Source organism: Neolamprologus multifasciatus, chromosome 18 (assembly GCF_963576455.1).
Source record: "Neolamprologus multifasciatus chromosome 18, fNeoMul1.2, whole genome shotgun sequence".
NCBI lineage: Eukaryota > Metazoa > Chordata > Actinopteri > Cichliformes > Cichlidae > Neolamprologus > Neolamprologus multifasciatus.
Genome location: NC_140456.1, coordinates 26,705,474 through 26,727,556, shown reverse-complemented (window position 1 = coordinate 26,727,556; position 22,083 = coordinate 26,705,474). Strand labels below are relative to the sequence as shown.

Sequence of the window (22,083 nt, the reverse complement as noted above, 5' to 3'; positions counted from 1 at the left end):
ACAAAATCACAAACACACAGTTGCAATAATTTTCTTTGTGTTGTGCATAACCAAGGTTATCTGTAGTGTGACTGTAGGGTTTCTTTCAGCCTGTGAAAGCTTCATTCAGCTCTATAGATCTGAACCAAGCCTCCAAAGTTTTCAGGATTACAGAGAAAAAAGTTTATATATTACAGAAAGTGTAGATTCCAGAGTTTCTGAAGTGCAACTCAACAGCAACAACGTGTTAACAAAAAAAGAAACAACCAAAAACAGGCTTTTAAATTCTTCACACTTTTTTCTGAGGTAGGTCTACACGCACGCTAACCACACCAAAGCAGTTCAGCTTAATGTTGTGATCTCTAAGCTTTGCAGGACCATCAATTTTACTAATGGAGGGAAGCTATTTATGGAAAGGGGGAAATACTTTTTCTCTCTCTCTCACACACACACACACACACACTTTCAGCATTTTAGAGGATTAGGATAATCTGCTTCCCTCTGTTCCCCATCCCCTCTCTGCTATCCAAGTATAAGTGCTGGCGATGGAGTGTCTTCGCCTTAGGAATAGAAAAGAACAGCCACATAAAAAGCATTGACAACAAATGAAATTATGTTCTTTACACATGGATTTATTTTTGGTAGGTTTGGGTTTTTGACAGACTAACAGTACAGGGAAATAAAATCACTTCTGATGCCGAACATTACATTTTTTCCATGTTTACACATTAAGAGAGCAACAGTGTGTTGCGATTGAAGAAATCCTATTCATCCTCCTACTTAGTCAACAATGTGATTCGCGCTAATACATGAGAGAAAAAGAGCATTACAACAATAAAAGTAAGGGAATGCAAGAGTGTTAGTCGGAAACATTCAATTTAAACCAAGTGCAAAACCCTTACAGTATGCAACAAACTAGACAATGTGTAAAGTAGTGTGTACATCTTACATAAAACAGTATGGAAAGTATTCAGCAGCCTTATTCGTAGAAGAGACAAAACACACATTCAGGCATACAAAGTACACAAAGAGGCACAAGACTCAATTCTGAATATACATTCAATGAGTTCCACTTTGCACACTATGAACACTGGATTGCTCTGCTATGTAATATCAGTAGCTATATACATTGCATCTAATCATAAGGTGCATCAGGTGAATACAGGAAGTGGTTTTGGAGTAGAATTTAACGGAATTAGAGTTTAAAAGAAGGACACGGCATTACTTAGTTCAGCAATGATTATGGAAATCAAACGGAATATGGAAACAAAACGGGGCCCTAAGTACGCTGGCTGTGTATTACCGTATCTGAATGTGTAAAACATTTACATGTGAGACCTTTTTTGTATCAGCAAGCAGATCGGTAAACAAAGAAAGACTTGCATGGATAACTTCCAATAAAAGGTGCATTTGTTAGTGAACCAATCCCATTGTCAGGTTTGCTTGTAGGCGACATCCTTTACCAATTTTCTTACTGATTTTGACATATCGTCTGAGGGGAACTATGTAAACCTACACAGGATTTTAGCATCAGTAAAGCTGTTTTATTATCACTGTGAATAGTTTTTAGAAACAGAATAGCAAACAGTGTCAGCCATGTGACTGGTGTGGAAAAGTTCCACTGCCAAAAGTCTGACATCATTGTTTTGCAATGTGCACCTGTCAGAAAAATATGCGAGCAACGATAAAAGAATAAAAAGGTGTCTTCTGTGCTGTTACCGTAGTTACAGTGAGGCTTCAGCAAGCACTAAAAATGACAGTGTGGTCTGCTCTCCGTTTATATCACTTTATAATCTAAGCTTAAACTGGTAGATTCATTAGGAGATGAGTTCTGTGTAAACTCAAACATGTGTGCAACTACAAAGTTGTGCGCAAATCTTTTTCATTAGTTCACAAAAATAACACACTCGGCTATAAACATCCTTAAGGGTAGAAATGTTCAGATACACGTTACACATTTGAACATTCAGATATAGTGATGTAAAGCTACAATGCTAACATTTACTACACTGCTTTACACTTACATTTCCCCACCTGTTTATATCATCTAACTCAAAGTCTGTCGGGGTGACGGCAACCCCGATAAGGGTCAAGACAGTGACTTTATACATTAAAGTTTGTTTACAGTACCATATTATATATTTGTGTATGGAGTCAAAGACAATCTCTTTCCTGGGACAACTGACTGTGCAAGTGTTGCATTGCATTGTGGGTAGTGTAGGTGCTAGAAAGAAGAACGGGCAAATGAAAAGATGCTGTTACCTGTGGTTTTAGCTGTGGTCATTTTGATACTATAAAACTGTCAATTGTGAGTCCAACACCCTTTAGGAGACTGAATTGAACATTAAGGCATGTGAAATATAATAAGCAGACTTTGGCAAAGGTGTTGTTTTGTTTTAAATGGTCTAATAAATTTGTCTTCTTGCGCATTGCACTTGGACGACTGCACAATAGAGCGTAGCAGCCCTGAAAAAAAGCTAGTATTAAAACGACCTGTTAGTTAAAGATCAAGCATGTGTCGAATGGATCTAAACATAGTCGTGTCAATAGACTAAATATAAAGACTTAAAAGAATTCTTTATAAATATTTAAAACATTAATGTCCTACACTAGTGAAATATACGCAAAGCACATAAACTCCTGGGCACAAAGTCTAAGGTTTTGTTGCTCAACCCTACATTAAGCTGGTGCAATGAACCGCTGATCAAATAGTCCACTGTGGAGGTTTCAAATGTGTTTGTGCATGTTTTGTTTAAGACTTAATTTAATGCAATTATGAATAAGAAACCTGCGGACCCAAGAGAATATAGGTCCACTTTGATTTTTAAAATACATTACTTGGAAACTTTTTTGTAAAATGTCAACACCAGCAGGGATCAGATGCTCGTGTAAGTCTAAGGGTGTCAAACAGCCACTACCTAGACATAGCATCTCCTGACCTACTATGTGACAGTGTAGAGTTCGTCTTTGCTGCCTTCACAGAGAGTGTATCCACAAACCCGGGGTCTCCAGCTCCAGTTCAGGCTCCAGCCACTGCTCCAGCCAAACTTCTCCCTGTTTTTCTTCTTTGGTGGCAGCAGTAACACAACGCAGCTCGCCACCAGGATGTGCCACAGCGAGTGTGTGTAATAGTAGTTGTCCTCCGTCTCAGCAAAAGTGTACAAACACAGGCCGATTAAGGCGCACAACACCCCGGGGATCAGGTAGAAGACCCAACGCCTCCAAGAGGGCGGGTAACAATGCCGTCGATGGACCCCTTTGCGCACCTGTAAAAAGAAAAGAAGAGGAAAAATAGTTTTATTACTGTCCAAAATATAATCAACATCTGCAACAGATGGAAAATGCATCTCTTACCCAGGCAATGACCATGATCAGTATGGCACAGAGGATGGGGCCCAGCAGGTTCCACAGGCCCGTGCGGTCTAGTTGCATTGACATGGCTATCAGTAGAGTCCCGAGCATGAACAGAGTCTACACACACAAACGGGCGAGAAAAACCCACACAGCCTTTTATAATACGCCAATCCTTAGCAGAGTGTGTCAACAGTATGAAAGAAGAGGCAGGAATCAGCATCTTACATATTTGAATGCGTTTCTGATGCGAGCCATGCACAGGATGGTGACCCAGAAGGAGCAGATGGATCCTAGGAAGTCACAGTACTGCAGAGTATTATACTCCATTATACACATTACTGCAATGCCCGGCTGGTCACAAGCATGGTAGAACTACAAACAAGAGGGAAGAGGGAAAAAAATGACAGTAAGGGCAGATATCAACGCTTAAACTAAGATTAGTATTATTTGCTGGTGCTCATCTTGTTTTTTTATTACTATTTTTGTATCATCTTTATTGGTGACAAGTTTACTGAATATCTCAGTACCACCTACAAACTATGCCAAAATGATATTAAAGCTATAAAAGTTCAATGTGTAATAGTGCAGAAACAGGAAAGCTCACCGTCTCCTCTCTTAAACAAAATCCACGCCATAACAATCGACTCTTAAACCTATTTATGTATCAGAAACACACTCGTAAGTATGTCTACATGTATAAAAAGGTACATGCATGTTCCTGAATGTTTTACCGTGGAGAAAAACATGCTGAAGAGGTAGACAGAGGCCTCGGTGATGTAACCGTGTTTGACTGCAACCACGATGGCAGGCAGGAAAGCCAAGTTGCTGAGCGTGAGCAACAGAGTTGCTAACAACTGGTGACTATACGACTGAGCTGTTGAATCATCTGTGCAGCCCCAACCACTCCAACCTGCACACAAAGTGAAAATAAATAAATGCATGACTGTAATTTTTTAAGGACATCTCGAAATATTTTAATATTAGTGAAATATAAGCTGCAGTGACACAAGTTGATTCTGTTCACTCATCCAAGTGACTTCTTCAGTCTGAGCTGACTGCAGGTTTCCACACCCTTATACACACTACATTTGCACAATGACTGAGACTAACACCACCGATGAACAACGGGCTGTGAGGTCAGTTTCTGGATCACTTATATACAAATGATCACGACCATAGATCAACAACCACTATTCAGTGACAATGTTCTTCTACTTCCCTGGCCGCTGTATCTGTGGGGATGGTGTTGGGTCTGTGTTGTTGCATCCTAATGACAGCCAGTTTATGCTCCAGTGGATGATGAGAGTCAAACATTAAATGCTGATCCATATGCGTAGGTTTACATCAACTTTTAAATGTCCCCAATGAAATCTCACAGCCTAAGAAGGCTAACCTGCCACTTTCATATCCTCCCTGGTGAATTTGATGTGTTGGTCCACCGAGTTAATGTGATCTGTGAATTGTGGCACATCTTAAGGTGTCATCCACATACCTGAACCAATGACTTGGTGGTGTTCCAGGGTAGGATAACAAAGCCCTCTTTTCCACTTCTTCCATGTAAAAGTTGGCCACAGTGGGTGAAACTGGGGAACCTATGGCACACCCATGTTTCTACCTGTAGTACTGACTCTTATATGTGAAATAGGTGGAATTAAAACACAGTTACAAAAGCAAACACACGTGGTCGGTGCTGAGAGTGGTCCTGTTGCTGAGGTTGGGGTCATCCTGTAATCACTTATGAATTACCTCCACTGCTTCAGTGAGCAGTGACAGTATTTTCTCACGATAGTCTTTCTGCTTTAGCAAAACTGTCCACCTACCCTTGAGACGATGATGTTGTTGATGTCATTACTAAGCGATATGAGTGCCTTCCTCTCCTCTGTGCTGATTTTGGATGGTGGGGGATTTGCGTTGCTGAGACCAGCCAAAACTTTAGTCGGTAGCTGCTCTGCTTCCACGTCTGCAGTGTTGTTGTTTAGAATGGCTGTGATCAGTCCACTAGCGGGATTTCTCTCTGCATCACAGCAAAAGTTCAACCCTTTTGGAAGCATGTTTTTCTCTGCTTGAATGAGTTGTCTGTCAGACAAATTTTTTCACCCACTTGTCCACATCCTCAGTGTGGCGTCCTCCTCTCTTCTGGCCACTGAGGACACTCTCCGTATTTTGCTCTGGTTTCCGACACACAACAAAAAGGTCAAACGTCCTTTGTTGCCTGGTCTTAGACTTTTCATGCTGTCGGTGAATTCAAACACCTTTTGAAGGATTTTCTTATCTAGAAGCATTGCAAATCTCTATCGGATCTGCTCTTCTGTTGATTTTAGCACATCAATGGTAAAAATTTGTTTGTCTCACCCATTCATTGAGCAGCTGGCTCTGTGCTTTCTGGAGGATTTTCAGTCAAATTGCTCAAAACTGAATTGCTGAAAAACAGTACCTTAAGAAATTTACTGTTTATAAGAATGGGGAAACCTGTAGTCAGCTGAGACTGAAGAAGTCACTTGGATGAGTGACGAAACTGAAAACGTCCAGACGAACAGAATCGACTTTTTGGGATTTCCTTACCTGGATGACTGAACATGCATCAAGACATTGATTTTTTTAGTGCTTCTACTACAACTTTAACAAGGCCTTTTCTTAGGGGAGACGGACTGTGTGTGTGTGTGTGTGTGTGTGTGTGTGTGTGTGTGTGTGGGCGTACCAGCCTTGCATACACATCCAGCGTACAGGTAGCTGTAAGATCTCAGAAGTCTACATTCACCATATAACCCACAGTCCTCTACACAGGCACTGAGGAACACCTCTGGGGTCACAGACACCACTGATGCGTTACCACAGTTACTGCTGCAAGAAAAAGCACAAACACATGCATGTAATATTATACATACATTACACACACACAAAGTATGAATAAATGAATGACACCTCATTTCATCAAATTTCAAACTTCTAAAATGTAAGATTTGGTACATATTTAATGTACATTTCAAAAATATCTGAAGCACGAAAAGTTGAATAACTGAACACAGTCTGCTACTGCAGTGTGTATGTGTGTGTGTTTGTTTTACCTGTTGCATATAAGCTGCAGGGTGAGGTACCACGTTGCTGACTGAGGAAAAGGCAGCCTGACCACAGCTTTAGGAACGCTGGCATTCACAGCAACACCATAACCTCCAAATAAATCTGTCATCAAATCAACAACATACTGTTTTGTCTACAGGACACATTGTCATCTAAAAGTCAGACCCACTGTGAATTTGGAAATTGATACCTTTTTTGTGTTCGATTTTGTTATGAATGATAAAAGAACTGGTATTGTATAGAACTTTTCAACAGTACTCAAATTACTTTTTAGTCATTCACCCAATAACAAAACTGCTTTTTTTCCTCTATACCTAAGAATCTTAGGTAGCTCAGGATTCAGTGACATGCACCATTTAATCAAACCTCCAAACTTCTGATCGGAAGATGACCTATTCTACCTCCTGAGCCACAGCTATGACAAATGGATGAAACATTTTTAAGAGATCCCATAAAGCTACACTAAATACGCCATGATAACAAAGTGAATTGAAATAGAAAACCACTTGAACTTTATGTAAAAATAATTTAAACAGAAAATTTTTCAGCTGATTTATAATCCATCTACAAAAATTAAGACATTTGTATGCAATTCTTCATCGAAGCGTTCTGATCAATTAGGCATAAGCAATGTTTTCTGGTGTTTGATGTGTGTGAATTTGAATCAGTGTTACTGTACCTGTGCGACACGACTGAGAGTAGTTCAGTTCAAGGACTGGAGTCCAGGGAGAGAGACATGCAACCACACTGCTGCTGTTCCCCAATGTCATGTTAGTCTACAAAAACATGACACAGACGCATGTATCAATGCAAATCTCCACGGAAGCTCAACTCTGTGACTTTCCATGCAAGTACAGCGATTCAATGTTACTCACAGAGTTGAGTGTGAGCTGCAGGTTGAGTGTGCCACCACTGGCGTGCGCGTGCAGGGGGTATGTGAGCAGCGTGGGGTGTGTATTTGTAACGCTAACATTGGCTCCACCAACGGGGGTGAATCGCAGTGACAGGACATCCACCTCCTCATACAGCACAGGGATGCTCCACACACACGCCGACCCCAGCAACCGTGACATCCATGAAAACGATTTATTGCTGAAGACACCTGTGTCTGCAAGCACCGAACTGTTGCTTGATGATGAGGAGTTGCTATAACTGCTGTTGCCATGGAGCTTAAAGATCTCATCATCTGCTTTGAGGCCAAGACTTTTTGGCTTACATCCCACTGAAGCAAAATGGATACACAAGAAAATGTGTTAGAACAGAAATACAGGTTGTGTCTGGAATCATGCACTCATTCAACACTTCTTATTTAAACATTTGGAGCTCACTGTCAAAGTGGAAGAAAAAAAGAAATGTGGGTTTATTTTTTGACAGGCTTCTTTTTTTCTTTTCATTCATGATGATGCAATGAGAGAGTGACCATATTTTAGACTATTTTTCTTAAGGTACTGGTGGATGTTTTGGGCCCACAGCATAGTTTATATATTGTAGCGAGTAAAGAGTGATTTCAAACACAGGTGCAATGTGTGTACATACTTCAGTGTACATATTTCTGTATTCACCTGTGTAGTTTGAGACAACGCTGAAGGTAACAGTACGGTTGGCTCGGGTGCTCTCAATAACAACTCGTATCCAGGTGTCCCAAGGTGGATTAGAGAGAGCTGCAGAGCAGCTGAACCCTGAGCAGTTCATTGTTATTGGGCCCTGCTGCAGAGAAGCTGAGCCAAGCCTGAGGACCAGGAAACAGTTTCCCATCTCCGTTCCCTCCTCTGATGAACAGCCAGCCACAGAAACCGAAAGGGAAGAGGCAAACTCGGGAACATACAATCTAAGAGCAAGAGAACAAAATACACTCACTTACGGTCTTCTGACTGATGCAAGGAAAAAATGTGCAAAGACTGGAAATACAGGAAATAAAACATGCACTTCTTACTTAAGGCGTGCAGGTCTGTCAGGGGCTGCAGTTTGTGTCAGGAATATGCCGCTCTGCAAAACAGGTGTGTCCACTGCTCTCCTGACTGACAATTGAGGCTGGAAGAAATAGGAGCAGGACGGAAAACCCTAACAGATAAGGACAGACAACAAAGGTCTATAAATAAAGACATTGTGGTGCACACTTCTTCTTACACAGATAGGCGCCATTCAGAGTCTGAATAAGGGAATAAGAGGAGGTGATTACAGGAGAACAATAATAAACTAATGCACACCAACACAATGCAGAGATTGAAGATAAAATGTAAGAAAACACTTTTGCAGGAGGAACAGAGCCAAAGAACGTGGTTCAGCCGGTTTAGCATGAAAAAACAAAACAAAAAAACTGCTCCCATATATCAAGTTAGAGTGATAAAGGAAATTTTGAGTACTAGTGTAACATGACCAGAATACTAACAATGTACACTGCCTGCCCCCCCTCACCCTCATGCAAGTACAAAGGTTACATAATTGTTAAAATTAGATGACAATTTGAAACAGCCAAGAAAATTTAAACCAGTTCTTTCTTCCATATACTCCTGGTAACGTCACAGAAATTTTAATGCACTGGATCAGGGAAGAAAAATGGTGGCTAACCTAACTGTGGCATCAGCAGCAGCAACATGCACCATACGCTGCTCTATACCAACCTTCTGTTCAATGCGGCCATCATCTTCAGGCAAGTGAGCAGCAACATACCAATCACCTGGGGCAGGGTCAGAGAGGTTAAAAGTTGTGGAGTTCTCTGAGATTACAGGTAAAGTCAGAGACAAACAGGGAGTCCACAGTGTCGTATTGGGAAACTCCTGCCCTGTGGGGTTTATAACAGGAGGGGCACCCCATCGAATATAGCTGCAAAATGGTTATAACATAAGGTTAGGTTAGGGGGGATAAAATAGATTATAAGGAGTCTCAAAAGGTCATTATTAATAAACTTCATAGCTTACATAGTGACATTATGCCTCCCGCAGTGAAAACTGTGGCCCTTTGTCACAGAAAAGAGCCAGCGAGCGATGGCGGTTTCCTCCGGTATGTGAAACCTCTGCAGCCTCGCATTCCCGTACCAGCCATACTTTGACAATTTCTGGGCAGGTTTGGATGACAGCTCTGACACAAATGTCACCTGCCCATCTGCAGGAAAAATAGTAAGACAGTCTTTCACCTTATCATCTTGGAGTTTCTCTCAAAACATGGAGACGCACACTAAAGAAGTAGCCTTCCATCAGGACAATCAAGGCAAGCAGTGCTCCCCTCGTCCAATCAAGAATAGGCATATTTAAAATCTACCAATCATAATTATCTCTCCCCTTTCATCTCAAACAGTACTGTCAAAAAGCTCTTCATGTGTGTGCATCCATCCTTTACATTGCATCTTGTGGCTGCACTAAACTATTACAGGTGCGCTTGTTTTGTGTTCTTAGGAAACTGTAGCTGTCTCCATTTTATGCGAGTCCCCATTCCCCACTAACAGTGACTGGAACTGGACAAGCTGAGAGGCCAGCAGCCTTTTTTATAGTCATTTGCACATAACACATTATGGATAAATCTCTGGTCTTTGACTCTAAACTTAAGGGAGACCAGCATCTAACTGCTACTGGCCCAGCTTTCACTGCTCTGAGACCAGTTACGATATGCTTTTTGTGTGGAAACACAGCTGGCATGGGCAAGTAAACAGGCTTCAGTGATGTAGCATCATAACAGATAAGTTTTGTTCTCTTAGGAACCTTGGCCAACATGTGGGATGTAGAGAAAATGGAGTGTTACTCATTAATAACTCCTTATTAATAACTCCTATAGCACAGTGGCAAGGAAAGCTTTGATAATAGAGCACTGATGGCAGTTCTGACCACCTCCAGTATAACAAAACAGGCAAATTAACCAGGTTGCGCCAGCACTTTAGCATAAATCACCTGGCTGACTGAATGTCATTAGTTTAACCAGCAAAACGCCTTCATATTTAATTAGGATTTTTAATCCCCTCTGCAGACATTGGCAGTTAGTCGTGTCACATGCTGCTTAAGGCTTTTAAATTAGCTGGGTTATTTTTGTCATTAATATATTTAAATATACATTTTTAATCTTGAGAAGTAGACAAACGTTTCTGAGCTCATGAACAACTGTTCTTACTACCAAGATATGTGTGTTTATTTGTTTTTTGTTTATTAAGAGTGTGTGTGTCTTGGGGTGGGGTGAGGAGTACGTTGTCGTTGTTGACCTTATATAAAAAATAAATTACACGATATAGATAGCTATACATTTCCAATATGAAATATTTACATATTTACATTCTTGGGAGAAAGGAAATGCATACAGGACACTTGACAAGACTAAAAACAAACAAACAAAACAAAACAAAAACAATGAGGGCTAAACATGTCTATACACCAGTAGAAACAAAGTGCTTTCTTTGACCAGGGTAAATAACCAGTTATCATCGTTGCATAGATATACTGTGAGCTCACTGACTAGCGCTGGCAGCTCAGTGCGTCTCTCGTGTGTTTTCACGAGTTAACTTCAAGCCAGCCATGACCGCTAGCAAAAGTGCTAATACGTCGGACTTTGTGAGTGACCTCTGCCCGAAACACTTACCGTCGTCTCCTGATGTCCAATCCGTCAGGGCAACGAAAAGGAGACTACATAGAAACCAAACTTTCATGTTTCCTTCCCAACTATCCGAGTCGCTACATCTTCCGTATCCACCTGCACTTGCAAATTTACCTTCCCCGAGAAGACATCCCTACGTTTTGAAACACTTCCTGTTTTCTCTACATGACGTCACGTTGCGTTTACTTCCTATCGGAAAGGATAACACACACATACTATGTAAGGCTTTTGTATTTCCCTCGCAATTTCATTAGTTTTTAGAGACAATATGTAAATATAAAAAAAGGAAAAAATCAGATTTTTGCTAATAAAGGAAAAAAAAAAAAAAAGGAAATAATTAAAATAATCAATTGTAGATTTGCGTAAACACGTATTACACCACTAACAATGGACATATGATTATCACGGTTGGCAAACAACTGAAAGGTGCATTGCTGCCACCAACTGTTATGGAGTATGGTCTGGAACGACGGCCAACTGGTTTCTTCCTGTTTTTGTTGTTCTTTAAAATATGCTGAGGTTAAACAAATTGATTAAAACAGTAAGAGGGATATAGCAAAATAAAAAAGTGGATTTCTAACTTATATGAACTGTTACCTTTGGCAATTAAAATTAGTCTTTTTGTAGCCACTTTTTCCACAACCAAGTTTATATTTAGTCTCAGGACAGGTGTAATTTGTGCAGGTGGGACCAAAAAATTCCTGTGATCCTAGATTGTCCCGGCTCTGTTATGCTGTGAAGGCATTTTGTGAGTAGTTTGGATTGGTTGATAGGGGTGGATCACTGCAGATCTCTGTGAAAGACCACCTGTCCTTAACCTTTGCAGAAACATGTCCTGATGGCAGTGAGCTCCTGGATGAAAATGCCTCCATCTGCAGGGCAAAAACGTGTCCCTGAATGGTTTGATGACTTTGAAAATGATGTCAAACAGGCCTCAGCTTTAGCAGTCACCAAATCCAAACTCACCGCAGTACCTATGGGAGTTCTTTTAACAAGTTAGACAATGCTTTTTACCTTAAAAAAAATGTATTCCCCAACTACATGAGGACATAACAGTCATTTCACCAATAATGACGTTTAACATTCAGGCTTTTCTTCTAAGAAACAAACAAGAGTATCAATAAATTACTTTTATTGTCTTGGCAATTATATAAAAAAAAAAATTTAGGCTCATAAATACAAAAAGCCTTACTCTAAATAAAAAATAATAATAAAAAAAAAAATCACCTTCTGCTATTTTTCCCTTATCTTCAAGAGATTTAGGAAATAAAGCAGTGTCCATAAAATTCAAGATAAGAAAACTGCTAAGCAAAGTTATTTAAACAAATACAAAACATAAGACCCAATGGTTACACAACAAAGACACAAAATCTGATGCTCAGATCTCATTCAGGTGTTTGAAACCTTCATCACATCACTTATTTCTAATTATTTAATATTTATAACAAATAATTTAAAAATATCAAGTCAAACACACACAGAGTATATAGTGACACACAGAGAAACTTCACATTAGTCAGTGGCTTTAATCTTATTCTAACAAGTGTGTCAAAGTGATTTACGTCTCAGATCACTAGTTGAAAAGCTTTAAAGCAAACATCATAAATCAAAGTTGTGTTCAGAGGTCATCATACATATGTCACATCATCTTCTGATTCCACCCAGGACCACCGGGCATCATAGCCTAGAAAAACTTCCTCCTCACTGGTTTCACTGTCTTCCTTTTCTATAATATTGGTGTGAGATGCTGTGAAACTCTCCTGAGGTTGGTGTACTGTCTGTGTCTCTCGTGGAAGTGGAGCGGGGTCAAAAGTCTCCACATCAAAGCTTTTTCTTGGTTTGAAAGATCTAAGCAAAACTCTTCTGATGGTGTTGCCACGATTTTTTACTTTTGGCGGTAAATACGTTAGAAAAACGTCCTGTGGTTGTTCATCATTCAATCCACTAGCTGGACTAAATGATGTCTGACCGAAACTTCCAGGAGCAGAATGATTGATCAAAAATTCGGAGGCGGAAGGACTCGGAGATGTTCCTTCACTAGAGTCTGAACTGAGAATGTCAGCATAGCTTTTAGGGTTTGAATTCTCTGAATTCTCACCCATTATTTCAGTCAGGTCCTCAGGGTAGCCTGGGTTTTCTCTGTGGGAAAAGAAATAGAAATGCATCAGTCACAGGCAGGATTTAAGTTCATTTCTCTCAAGGAAAGTCTATTCTGATGGGTCAGAGTTAATCAGCAACACATCATTTTTGACCTCTTCTGAAAAGGCCTGAAAATCATGGCCAACATTTTATGTGCCAATTTTGTGATTTATGTCTTTCCAGTTGAGTTTTCTAATTTGCCACAAATGTCCTTGACTATCCTTTGATCCCTAACTTCTCCATTTAACCGCTTTTAGAAAATCTTGCATTATTTTGCCAACATGCTGTAGGCTACTAAATTTAGGAAACTGCCTCTTGTGTATATTTGCAGGGATGCAAGAAAATTCTAGCTCAAGAGCTTTACCTTACTCCTAGTGTATCCTCTTAGCAGCTGTACGCATATTTAACATCGTCATTTAATCTTCAAAAGACTAAATAGGTAACACGCTGGGTGACCAGAACACAATAAATTAAATGTGGGGCAAAAAATATGTTTGTGTGGGACACATTAGTAACACTGACACATAGTTTTAAAATAAAACATGTCAAAGGTATGCAGATTAAACGTTGGTGAAACAAATAACCTGTAAGCATAAATAGAAGGGGTTTTTTTTTTAGCACCTTGATCCCAACAGTCTTTTGGAAAACATTAAAGCTGTTAAAGTTGCATGCTTGCAGCAATCACAATAAAAACTTTTAAATCACACCGTATATCTCTGTGTTGTCTTTTGCAGACTAAAATGTGAGACATTGCCTTAGTATGTGGGGCACGGAGACAAGAGAGTGAGACACCTGGTTACCCACCTGCAGGGAGACATCAAAGGCCCATTCTCCAGGCTGCTCAGGCTTCCTGTTAAACTGCTGCCATGACTGGTTAAAGGGCCCCTATCCTCCAGTAGCCAGCGCATGGTCTCGATCCCTTCATTCAAAGCCACCAGTTGCCGTAGGATCCTTACATCGGCAGAACGGAGCCATCTCTGATTGAATGCCACAGAGTTAGTGAGTGTTAAGGTGTAACTGAAGAAACAGGTGTGTGTGTGTGTGTGTGTGTGTGTGTGTGTACTATGAACTTCTCCACTCCTTCCACCCCACTATCATGCTCATTTTAATTGCATTAGAGTGGAACAAAGGTGGTGGGAGTCAACAGAGGAATCCAGTCAGAATGTGGCACTGACAGGTGTGGTGAGAACACAGGTAAGAGTGGCTGTCATAAGAAATAAACTGCTGCCTGTGAAGTGGCTCAGAATGGCACTTCATACATGTCATAGTGATTGCTAAACAAGTTGTACAGGTTGTAGCTTAGCTTTGGCCAAGTAAGGAAAAATACACAGGTAATGGTGAGTCACTAAAACGCATGATGGAAACTCCATTTGGAATGTTTTCTATAAATATACCTGTATAATATAATACACACACACACACACACACACACACACAGAAGAAATAATTATTAGTGAGCACAGAAATGTTTACCAGCTCTTTTTTTAAGTTGTTAATTTTGTCAGATAAAGCCTCGGGGAAATCAGCGCTGTGGTTTTCCCTGCCGCTCACTTCAGACCTCCGGCCACCTTCACAATTTGGAGCATCTCTCATCCAGGTCAGAAGACTTTCCGGTGTCTTCATTCCGATCTTATTTTCCAGCTCTGTTAGATCCGGGGAGTAATCCCTGAATAACCCCTCTGCCATCCCGATCGCTGGTTTTGGATGGGAAGGAACACTTGCGCGTAAATTCCCTTTAAACCTCAAACACGCGCAAACCAGCCCGCACTTGTCGACTTACAGCACAGTCCGAGGGTTATATTCCTGAACGCTCCACAGTTCAGCATGACCGCGACTGGAAAACAAACAAACAAACAAACAAAAACTTGTCACGGGAGCGCAGAAAAATCTACGAAAACGCTGGAAGTACGAATGAACAAACCAAGTGCGGCAGCTGACAGCCGTCACCATTCACAGCCTACTACAGAGTTATGCAGCCCGGAACATGACGGCGGAAAGTGGAAATGCCCTTTGTGCATTCCTCAAACAATGGCAGGAATTTCACACTGACAAGCTTCAGAAACACCTGCGAGCACCGAGCTGGCAGACCAGAGCGTGCCGGATACCCTGTAAATATATGGAATCACGTGACTGACTTTACTGGAATTTTTTACACACACACACACACTTCCAGGTTGAGTTTTAAATGGGTTGAATGTATTTTACCTGTTAATCCAGATTACTCGTAAACAGAATGCGGTCTGGTTTCGCTTTCTTTTAAGCCTTAAGGTATTCAAACTTGACTGTAGTCCATTTGTGGGAAATTCCACTGACTAGTTTTTCCAGTACACAGTGCACACCAGAACGACACAATACTTCAGAGCAAATTATGTGGTCACACGTGCTCCAAGACAATAAGTACCATATTAAATAATACAATATATTACATCCATCCATCCATTCGCTTCCGCTTATCCTTTTCAGGGTCGCGGGGGGCGCTGGAGCCTATCCCAGCTGTCATAGGGCGAGAGGCGGGGTACACCCTGAACAGGTCGCCAGTCTGCCGCAGGGCCAACACACAGGGACAGACAACCATTCACACTCACATTCACTCGCACATTCACACCTAGAGGCAATTTGGATTAATCAATTAACCTATCCCCACAAGCTGCATGTCTTTGGACGGTGGGAGGAAGCCGGAGTACCCGGAGGGAACCCACGCAAGTGCTAACCACCGTACTGCCATCAATATATTACAAAATAGCTCTAATATAGAAATATCCCCGATATGTTACACACAAAATATAAAATATAAAGTTGAAATTGAGGTGCCCCTCCTATAATACTGACAGTTTCCCCCCTTTGCCTGTGAAAGATGAGCAGATATTAAGGATGTACAAATATTGAAATGTGTAATTTTTGAGTTTTTAGGTGAGGGATACAGAACGATAACCACAGGCAGGAATGATTTCCTGTGTTTTTCAGTGGTGCATTCGGTTAATCTCAGTATACATAGGACAAAAACAGTTCATGAGCTCAAAGGAAGTGTCTGAAGACCTTGCCAGCTTAGATTATGGTATGAAACCAGTGAAAGCTGGTTAAGTAGTGAAGTATAAAATGATAAACCTTTGGAATCATCAGATTATTTTTTATGTTATTGTTCAGCCAAACTGTCCTTCCCTATTAGACACGCAGCTAAGCGAGATTAGTGCTAGATGGAAACAATTCTAAGTAACAGCTTTTACTCACAAGACTGCCCATAGTTCTCTAAATTGCATTTAAAGATCTATAGGAGCATGGCGAAAAATGTGCTCTGATAAGAAGAAAATGAATGTACAGGCAAGTGCAGGCCTCTTGATGGTGAAGGATGGCAGACGTAGCACTGGTATAATGCCATGAGGATGCTTTTCTAAAAACTAAGGAAATAATTCTTCTTCTTCCTTTACTGTCAAACCCTCTGCATGTCCTCCTTCACGTCAACCTCATCTAAGCTCTTTTCCTCCTGCCTTGCCGTATTCATGAACGAACATGAGGAAAGAATAACGGAACCATACAGATAGAAGAAGCACTTCAGAGTGCAGGGGCATGGGGAACTGGAGTTCAAGAAATGAAGATAGTAAGATATGAACTCCTCCATCTGTGGAGGAACCCAAGGATGACAGTTAACAGGTGACTGACACCCAGACTAACAAAGGCTGAGCAGATCTGCTGAGAAGAATGAGACAGATCTCCCAAAATGCAAAGCTTGTGGAAACCCCATCACTGCAAAATGTTTGCATTTGTTGCAAAGCTTGCAATAGTTTGGTAGGTAGGTTCTGACTTACCTACCAAACTATTAGTTAATCAGCCCACTGACCTTCCTCTGGCTTCTTCTTTCACTGTGGTTCAGTTTTCGTGGCAACACCATCCACTCTGAAAATCGGATCACCCACAGCTGTGCTTCATCGGGCTGTTAATGGATTGCTAGTGAATGCAAAGCTTAGTGTTGCTTACCATTTTTTTCCACTGAGTATGAACTTGTTTGTTGTGAGTGTGTTGTTGGAGTGACGTTGATCTCGTTTATCATCATTGCTGTCTTAAGTGTTTTGCTCAAATAGATTTCACGCAATTAAAAAAACAAAACAAAAAAACCCCAAACCTTTGTGTGGGCTCTTTAAGTGCTCAAGATTTGCAAAGCTCCAAGTGGAAAGAATCACAACCTACTTTTTTAGACTCATAGATGGGTCAAACAAGCAGGGAGGAAGCTGACATCTGCCAGCTGCTAAAATAGTTGATTTATTTTTGTTTGCTGTCATTTTGCCCCATATTCATGCCTCTTTAAAACTGGACCGATGGTTATATGCTTGTTGCTTTTTCGCATCTAAGATTTTGTGCAGAAAATGCATTGTTTAATACCTGTTTAATATGCAATGATGATACAGCATCACCCTAACTAAAAATGTGAAGCAAAGTGCAGAAAACATGTCAGTGATGCTTCATAAAACTTGACCTGGACCTGCCAATACCTCATAATTAACAAGATCCAAGACTTCAGAACTTTTCATGTATGATAGAATCAATGTAATGATGCAATGATGGTGCTGAAATTTAACAAAATACATAAACATACATACAAAGCAGTAGCAGCAGTTCAAAACTTTTGGAGATCTTCATTTGAAAAAAAGTATCGAAAAGTGTCCACCACATCCAAACAACTGATGTTCATGTCTGTGCATGAGCTGGGAGCACAGTGTTTATGTTAAAGAATGAGTCATGATCTCATGCATGGTTTAAAAGATGAATTCCTTCTGCCCTTTAGCTTTACCTCCCTCGGCGGCTCACGCCACGGTTTAGAGGCTCGTAAATTTCACTCACCTTTACATTTAAATCTCAGCAGTGGAACAGAAAACCTCAACTGGTTTTACTGGAGCTGCTCAGCAGCCACCAGGACGACGCTGTTGTTATAGTGACCATTTCAGGTCAACTTTATATAGGAGTCACAGTAGTTGCTGTTGGGGATTACTGCCCTCATAGAAATTGTATAAATGGATCAAATTCAATATCAGAACTGTGTTTTTAACACGCAGGTATTCTGGTGTGTAAAAGTCTTGAGCAACCTCTTAATTCTTAACATTTTGTGAGGACAATCAAGAAAAGATGCAACAATTTATTGAAACTTCAAAAAATAAAACTCAACAACAAAAACCCATTCATATAAAAACAGGGTAAACACATTTCTAAGGAGTTCAAAGTTAATATTTTGTACGACCACCTTTCTTCTCCAACACAGACAGAATTCTCTTAGTCAGGCTTCCTTGTAATTTTTTAAGTTCTCCAGGTTTCTGGAGAAACGCAGCTCTTCTTTTGATGTTTTCAGGATGATTCCACGTTACTGCAAATTACTGTAGATGAGATTTACAGTAACTGTGCTGTAAATAGAAATTACAGCAAATTACTGTAAATGTCAGTAATGTTGAGCTCTGGGCTCTGGGGAGGCCAATCTACTGCATGACTAACAGTGTGTGTCACTGTGTGTTTGTGAAGCCATTTTCAATCAGATACTATCCAGATGGTATTACACAGGGGATGGGAATCTAATGATTATAATGAGTTATTTATGCTTGAATTACTCATAGGTCAGTGTTAAGTAGCTAACAAACAAAGAAGCAAAAAGCACATAAGACATAAGAATTCAGGTATAAGGACTGGACTAAAAATGATTGAAAACTTTAGAAATAACAGGAAAGTGTCGCTGATTAGAAGAGAAATAAAAAGTCATGAGGGCTGGATCAAGACTTTTCGTAGAAAGAAATGTGTTGCTGTCATTGTTGCTAATTTATTTTTAGAATCACGAAGCATAAATGTAAGAATTTTTTTTGCTTTTAGTTGCACTACATAATCTTCCTTGAAACATGAATTTTTGCACAGATAAATCCATCCATCCTCTTCTGTTTATCCAGTCTGTCACAGGGCTAATAAGATAAATGCACATGTTTTTTTCCCCCCTGTCCATGTAGTCTTAAAAGAAAGATGTTGTTTAACCTGCAACAAAATGACAAAATTAACATCTGGCATTAACCATGAGTGCAAGATTTATATCAAAGATTAAAATTCCTGTAGAATGGTTTGTGCCATCTTTGAGCGTTACTAAAGCAAAAGGTTATGACCTCTTCTCACCTTCTAAACCACTTAGTTGCTGTATTTTTACAATGTGCATCAGTTAAACACTTTAATTCAGTGAAAATAATCAGAACTATAAATAAGACCTTCTTTTGACCTTTGTAACAGAGCATCAGCTGAAGCTCAAATGTAAACGAGATTTTCTGAAATGGCCTGCAGATGGCAGCATGTATTCAACATTTCCAAGCTCTCCATAAAAGGGTGACACATTCTGGTCTGAAAAATCAAGTCATATCTTTGCACTTCAGGGATTTACAATCACAAGTTTTGTTTTCTTAAGAGTACGGATCAAGTTTCACCACTGAGCCTGTCGAATCCTGAAAACTGAGCCTAAGTCAACACCGTGAGGTCATCGCGTATACCAGGAGAATGTAGTTGTTGTAACTTTATAGGAAAGCTCGGCCATTAAATGTCCAAGTTTGTTGACAAAGGTGCCCGACTGCTGCGAGCACGTTTCAGTGACTTCATCAGAGAGATGCATTAACACTGATGGTAAATTTGTCAAATGTGACACAGCATTCTGCAGCTTCCTGGACTGGAAAAAAAGCATGGAGCTGAAGTGAGGAGTGAATAAAAATCAGGTTTCACTTGGTGTATGGGGGCATAAATTACTGCCCACCTCTTTCAGGAAATGTGCAAGTGACCCTAAAGTCAGCGTTACATGACGCAGTGGTTAATCATAAAAACAGTTGAGCACCGAAGGAATTATGTTGTTTCTTTATGAGTCAGGGCCTCTGACTTCCAGTTTTAGGGAAATTATAAAGTTGCGTAAACATTAAAAAATGGTCAAAATGTGGATATCATTGAAAGGGGAACATTACGAGCAGATATGATTTTACTGCTTCTGCCATTGCAATTAAACGTGATTTACTGTGGATCATAAAGAGGGCAGGAGGTTTGTTACGGCAGTTACCCTACTTTTACCCTACTCAAACACCTGAAACATGTGAAGAGCAGAATTAAAACCACATCCACTGGACTGCAGAGAGTCACCCTGATCGTTAAAAGAAAGAAAGGAAAAAAGATATATTAACATCCTTAGAGCCCAAATCCCCAAATAATGAGCATGAACTAGGGCAAACATGTTTGAGTCGAGGGTCAGAAAAACAGCATTACAAATGAGGCGAGCGAGCCAGGAAATCCTGCTGCTTCACGTGGTCTGTGGAAGGCAGTCACATGCAAACAAAGCCAATCACTGAGGACGAGGATCCCTGGATTCCTACAGCGCAACAAGACCAGGAAACGCTCAGCCGTTCGTTCAAGTTGGCAAAGAAAAATAAGCTTGAAAGTGTGGAAATCATCACATGTCAAATATGTAGTATAGAAGATATTTAAGAAGACTGTAAAATCCTAATGTTGGGGAGAAAAAGTTCAACATCTTGGGGGAAAAAATGTATATTTCCCTCAGTTAAGAATTTAAATGAGAAGATTAATGCCACTCTTACATCTGCACATATTAAGCTTCTTCTTGTTTAGCTTAGCACAGAGGTTGGGACTTTATCTGTTGAGCTTTGGTGAAAACGAAGAAACATCGCACAGTGATTCTGTGATACTTCATGCATTGCAGTCAGCTATGATACACAATGACGTCTGTGTAGGTGAGGGAGAAGAAAATGGCCCCTTGATAATGTAGGTGTGTACAATACTGTACACAAGTCTTAATGCATAATTTTCAAATCTGTTCAATTCAATTTTATTTATACAGCGCCAAATTATAACAGTTGGCTCAAGGCACTTTATATTGTAAGGTAGACCCTGCAATAATACATACAGAGAAAAACCCAACAATCACATGACCCCCTATGAGCAAGCACTTTGGCGACAGTGGGAAGGAAAAACTCCCTTTTCGCTGGAAGAAACCTCCAGCAGAACCAGGCTCAGGGAGGGGCGGGGCCATCTGCCGTGACCAGACCTAGAACAGGCCTCCATAATTTGGAGGCCTGTGGAAAAAAACATATTGTTTGTTGTCATTTCTTAAACTCAATATAAACCATTTGACAGGCATAATAATGTAAGGAAACTAAACAAGCGGAGGAAAAAGACGATTAGCAGGAATTTTAAAAAAAGTCTACATCAGATTAACAGTATCTGAAAGCAAAGACCTGACACAGGACCTGAGAGATGCATCTGGCTTTTCAGTTTCAGTTTGCCAAAGCCTCTTCAGAAAGTCTCAGTGCCTGGCTGTCAAGAAGACATTTTTCCAAGAGGATAGCAAGGAGAAAATGCTGAGGTATGCTAAATTACACCAACCCTGGACTAAAGTTAACGGCAGCAGGTCTTACAGAGTGATAAATGCAAATACCACTTTTTCAAATCATTGTAAATGCATATGGAGGAGGTAAGGAGAGACGTACAACAGTGAGTGTCTGCAGCCATCTGTAAAACACTGTGGAGGCTGTGTCATGGTTTGGATTGCATTTCAGCCAGTGGTGTTGGGCATCTTGTGAAAACTGATTAAAAAAGTAACATCAGATTTTGATCCACCATTGTGGAAAATACCTGATGGTACTTTCTTCTTGAAGGTTACGCCAAATTACACAAGATCCGTGGTGATGCGTCTGATGGAGTGATGAATCCATGTTGTTTTTTGCTTTGCACTATATTTGTTTTTTGATAATTTCTTTGTATTGTTTTTCTTTAAACATTATACAGGGGAGATGGAGGGTAACAACAAAGAAGAACATAAAAAGAAAAAGAAAGAAAAAAAATTAAATAAATAAAACAGGTATAAAAAGAACGTGTTGAGTCAGCATGTTTCTACAATTTGATTTTGAAGTTTCTCATTATCAGTGTGATGGTCTTTATCCTGTCGAGTTTATG

General features: G+C 40.2%; 2 protein-coding genes across 4 annotated transcripts; both read right to left on the bottom strand.

Moving 5' to 3' along the window:
• Positions 1-590: 590 nt before the first annotated feature.
• Positions 591-11,215, bottom strand: pgap6 (post-glycosylphosphatidylinositol attachment to proteins 6). The gene is made up of 13 exons (XM_085141352.1): positions 10,972-11,215; positions 9,330-9,513; positions 9,033-9,234; positions 8,345-8,472; positions 7,974-8,239; positions 7,287-7,633; positions 7,091-7,187; positions 6,399-6,513; positions 6,032-6,174; positions 4,065-4,243; positions 3,559-3,705; positions 3,334-3,450; positions 591-3,245 (listed from the first exon to the last, which is right to left on the bottom strand). The coding sequence occupies exons 1-13, from the start codon at positions 11,036-11,038 to the stop codon at positions 2,922-2,924; spliced, it is 2,316 nt and encodes a 771-aa protein (XP_084997478.1). The 5' UTR covers positions 11,039-11,215; the 3' UTR covers positions 591-2,921.
• Positions 11,216-12,103: 888 nt separating this feature from the next.
• Positions 12,104-17,051, bottom strand: LOC146498158 (uncharacterized). Of its 3 annotated transcripts, XM_085141355.1 has the most exons (5): positions 15,331-15,810; positions 15,047-15,231; positions 14,599-14,959; positions 13,930-14,102; positions 12,104-13,125 (listed from the first exon to the last, which is right to left on the bottom strand). In XM_085141355.1, the coding sequence occupies exons 3-5, from the start codon at positions 14,809-14,811 to the stop codon at positions 12,615-12,617; spliced, it is 897 nt and encodes a 298-aa protein (XP_084997481.1). In that variant the 5' UTR covers positions 14,812-14,959; positions 15,047-15,231; positions 15,331-15,810; the 3' UTR covers positions 12,104-12,614. The 3 variants fall into 3 exon arrangements, with proteins under 3 accessions (XP_084997481.1, XP_084997482.1, XP_084997483.1); XM_085141356.1 differs by lacking the exons at positions 15,047-15,231; positions 15,331-15,810 and adding an exon at positions 16,961-17,051; XM_085141357.1 differs by lacking the exon at positions 15,047-15,231.
• Positions 17,052-22,083: the final 5,032 nt, after the last annotated feature.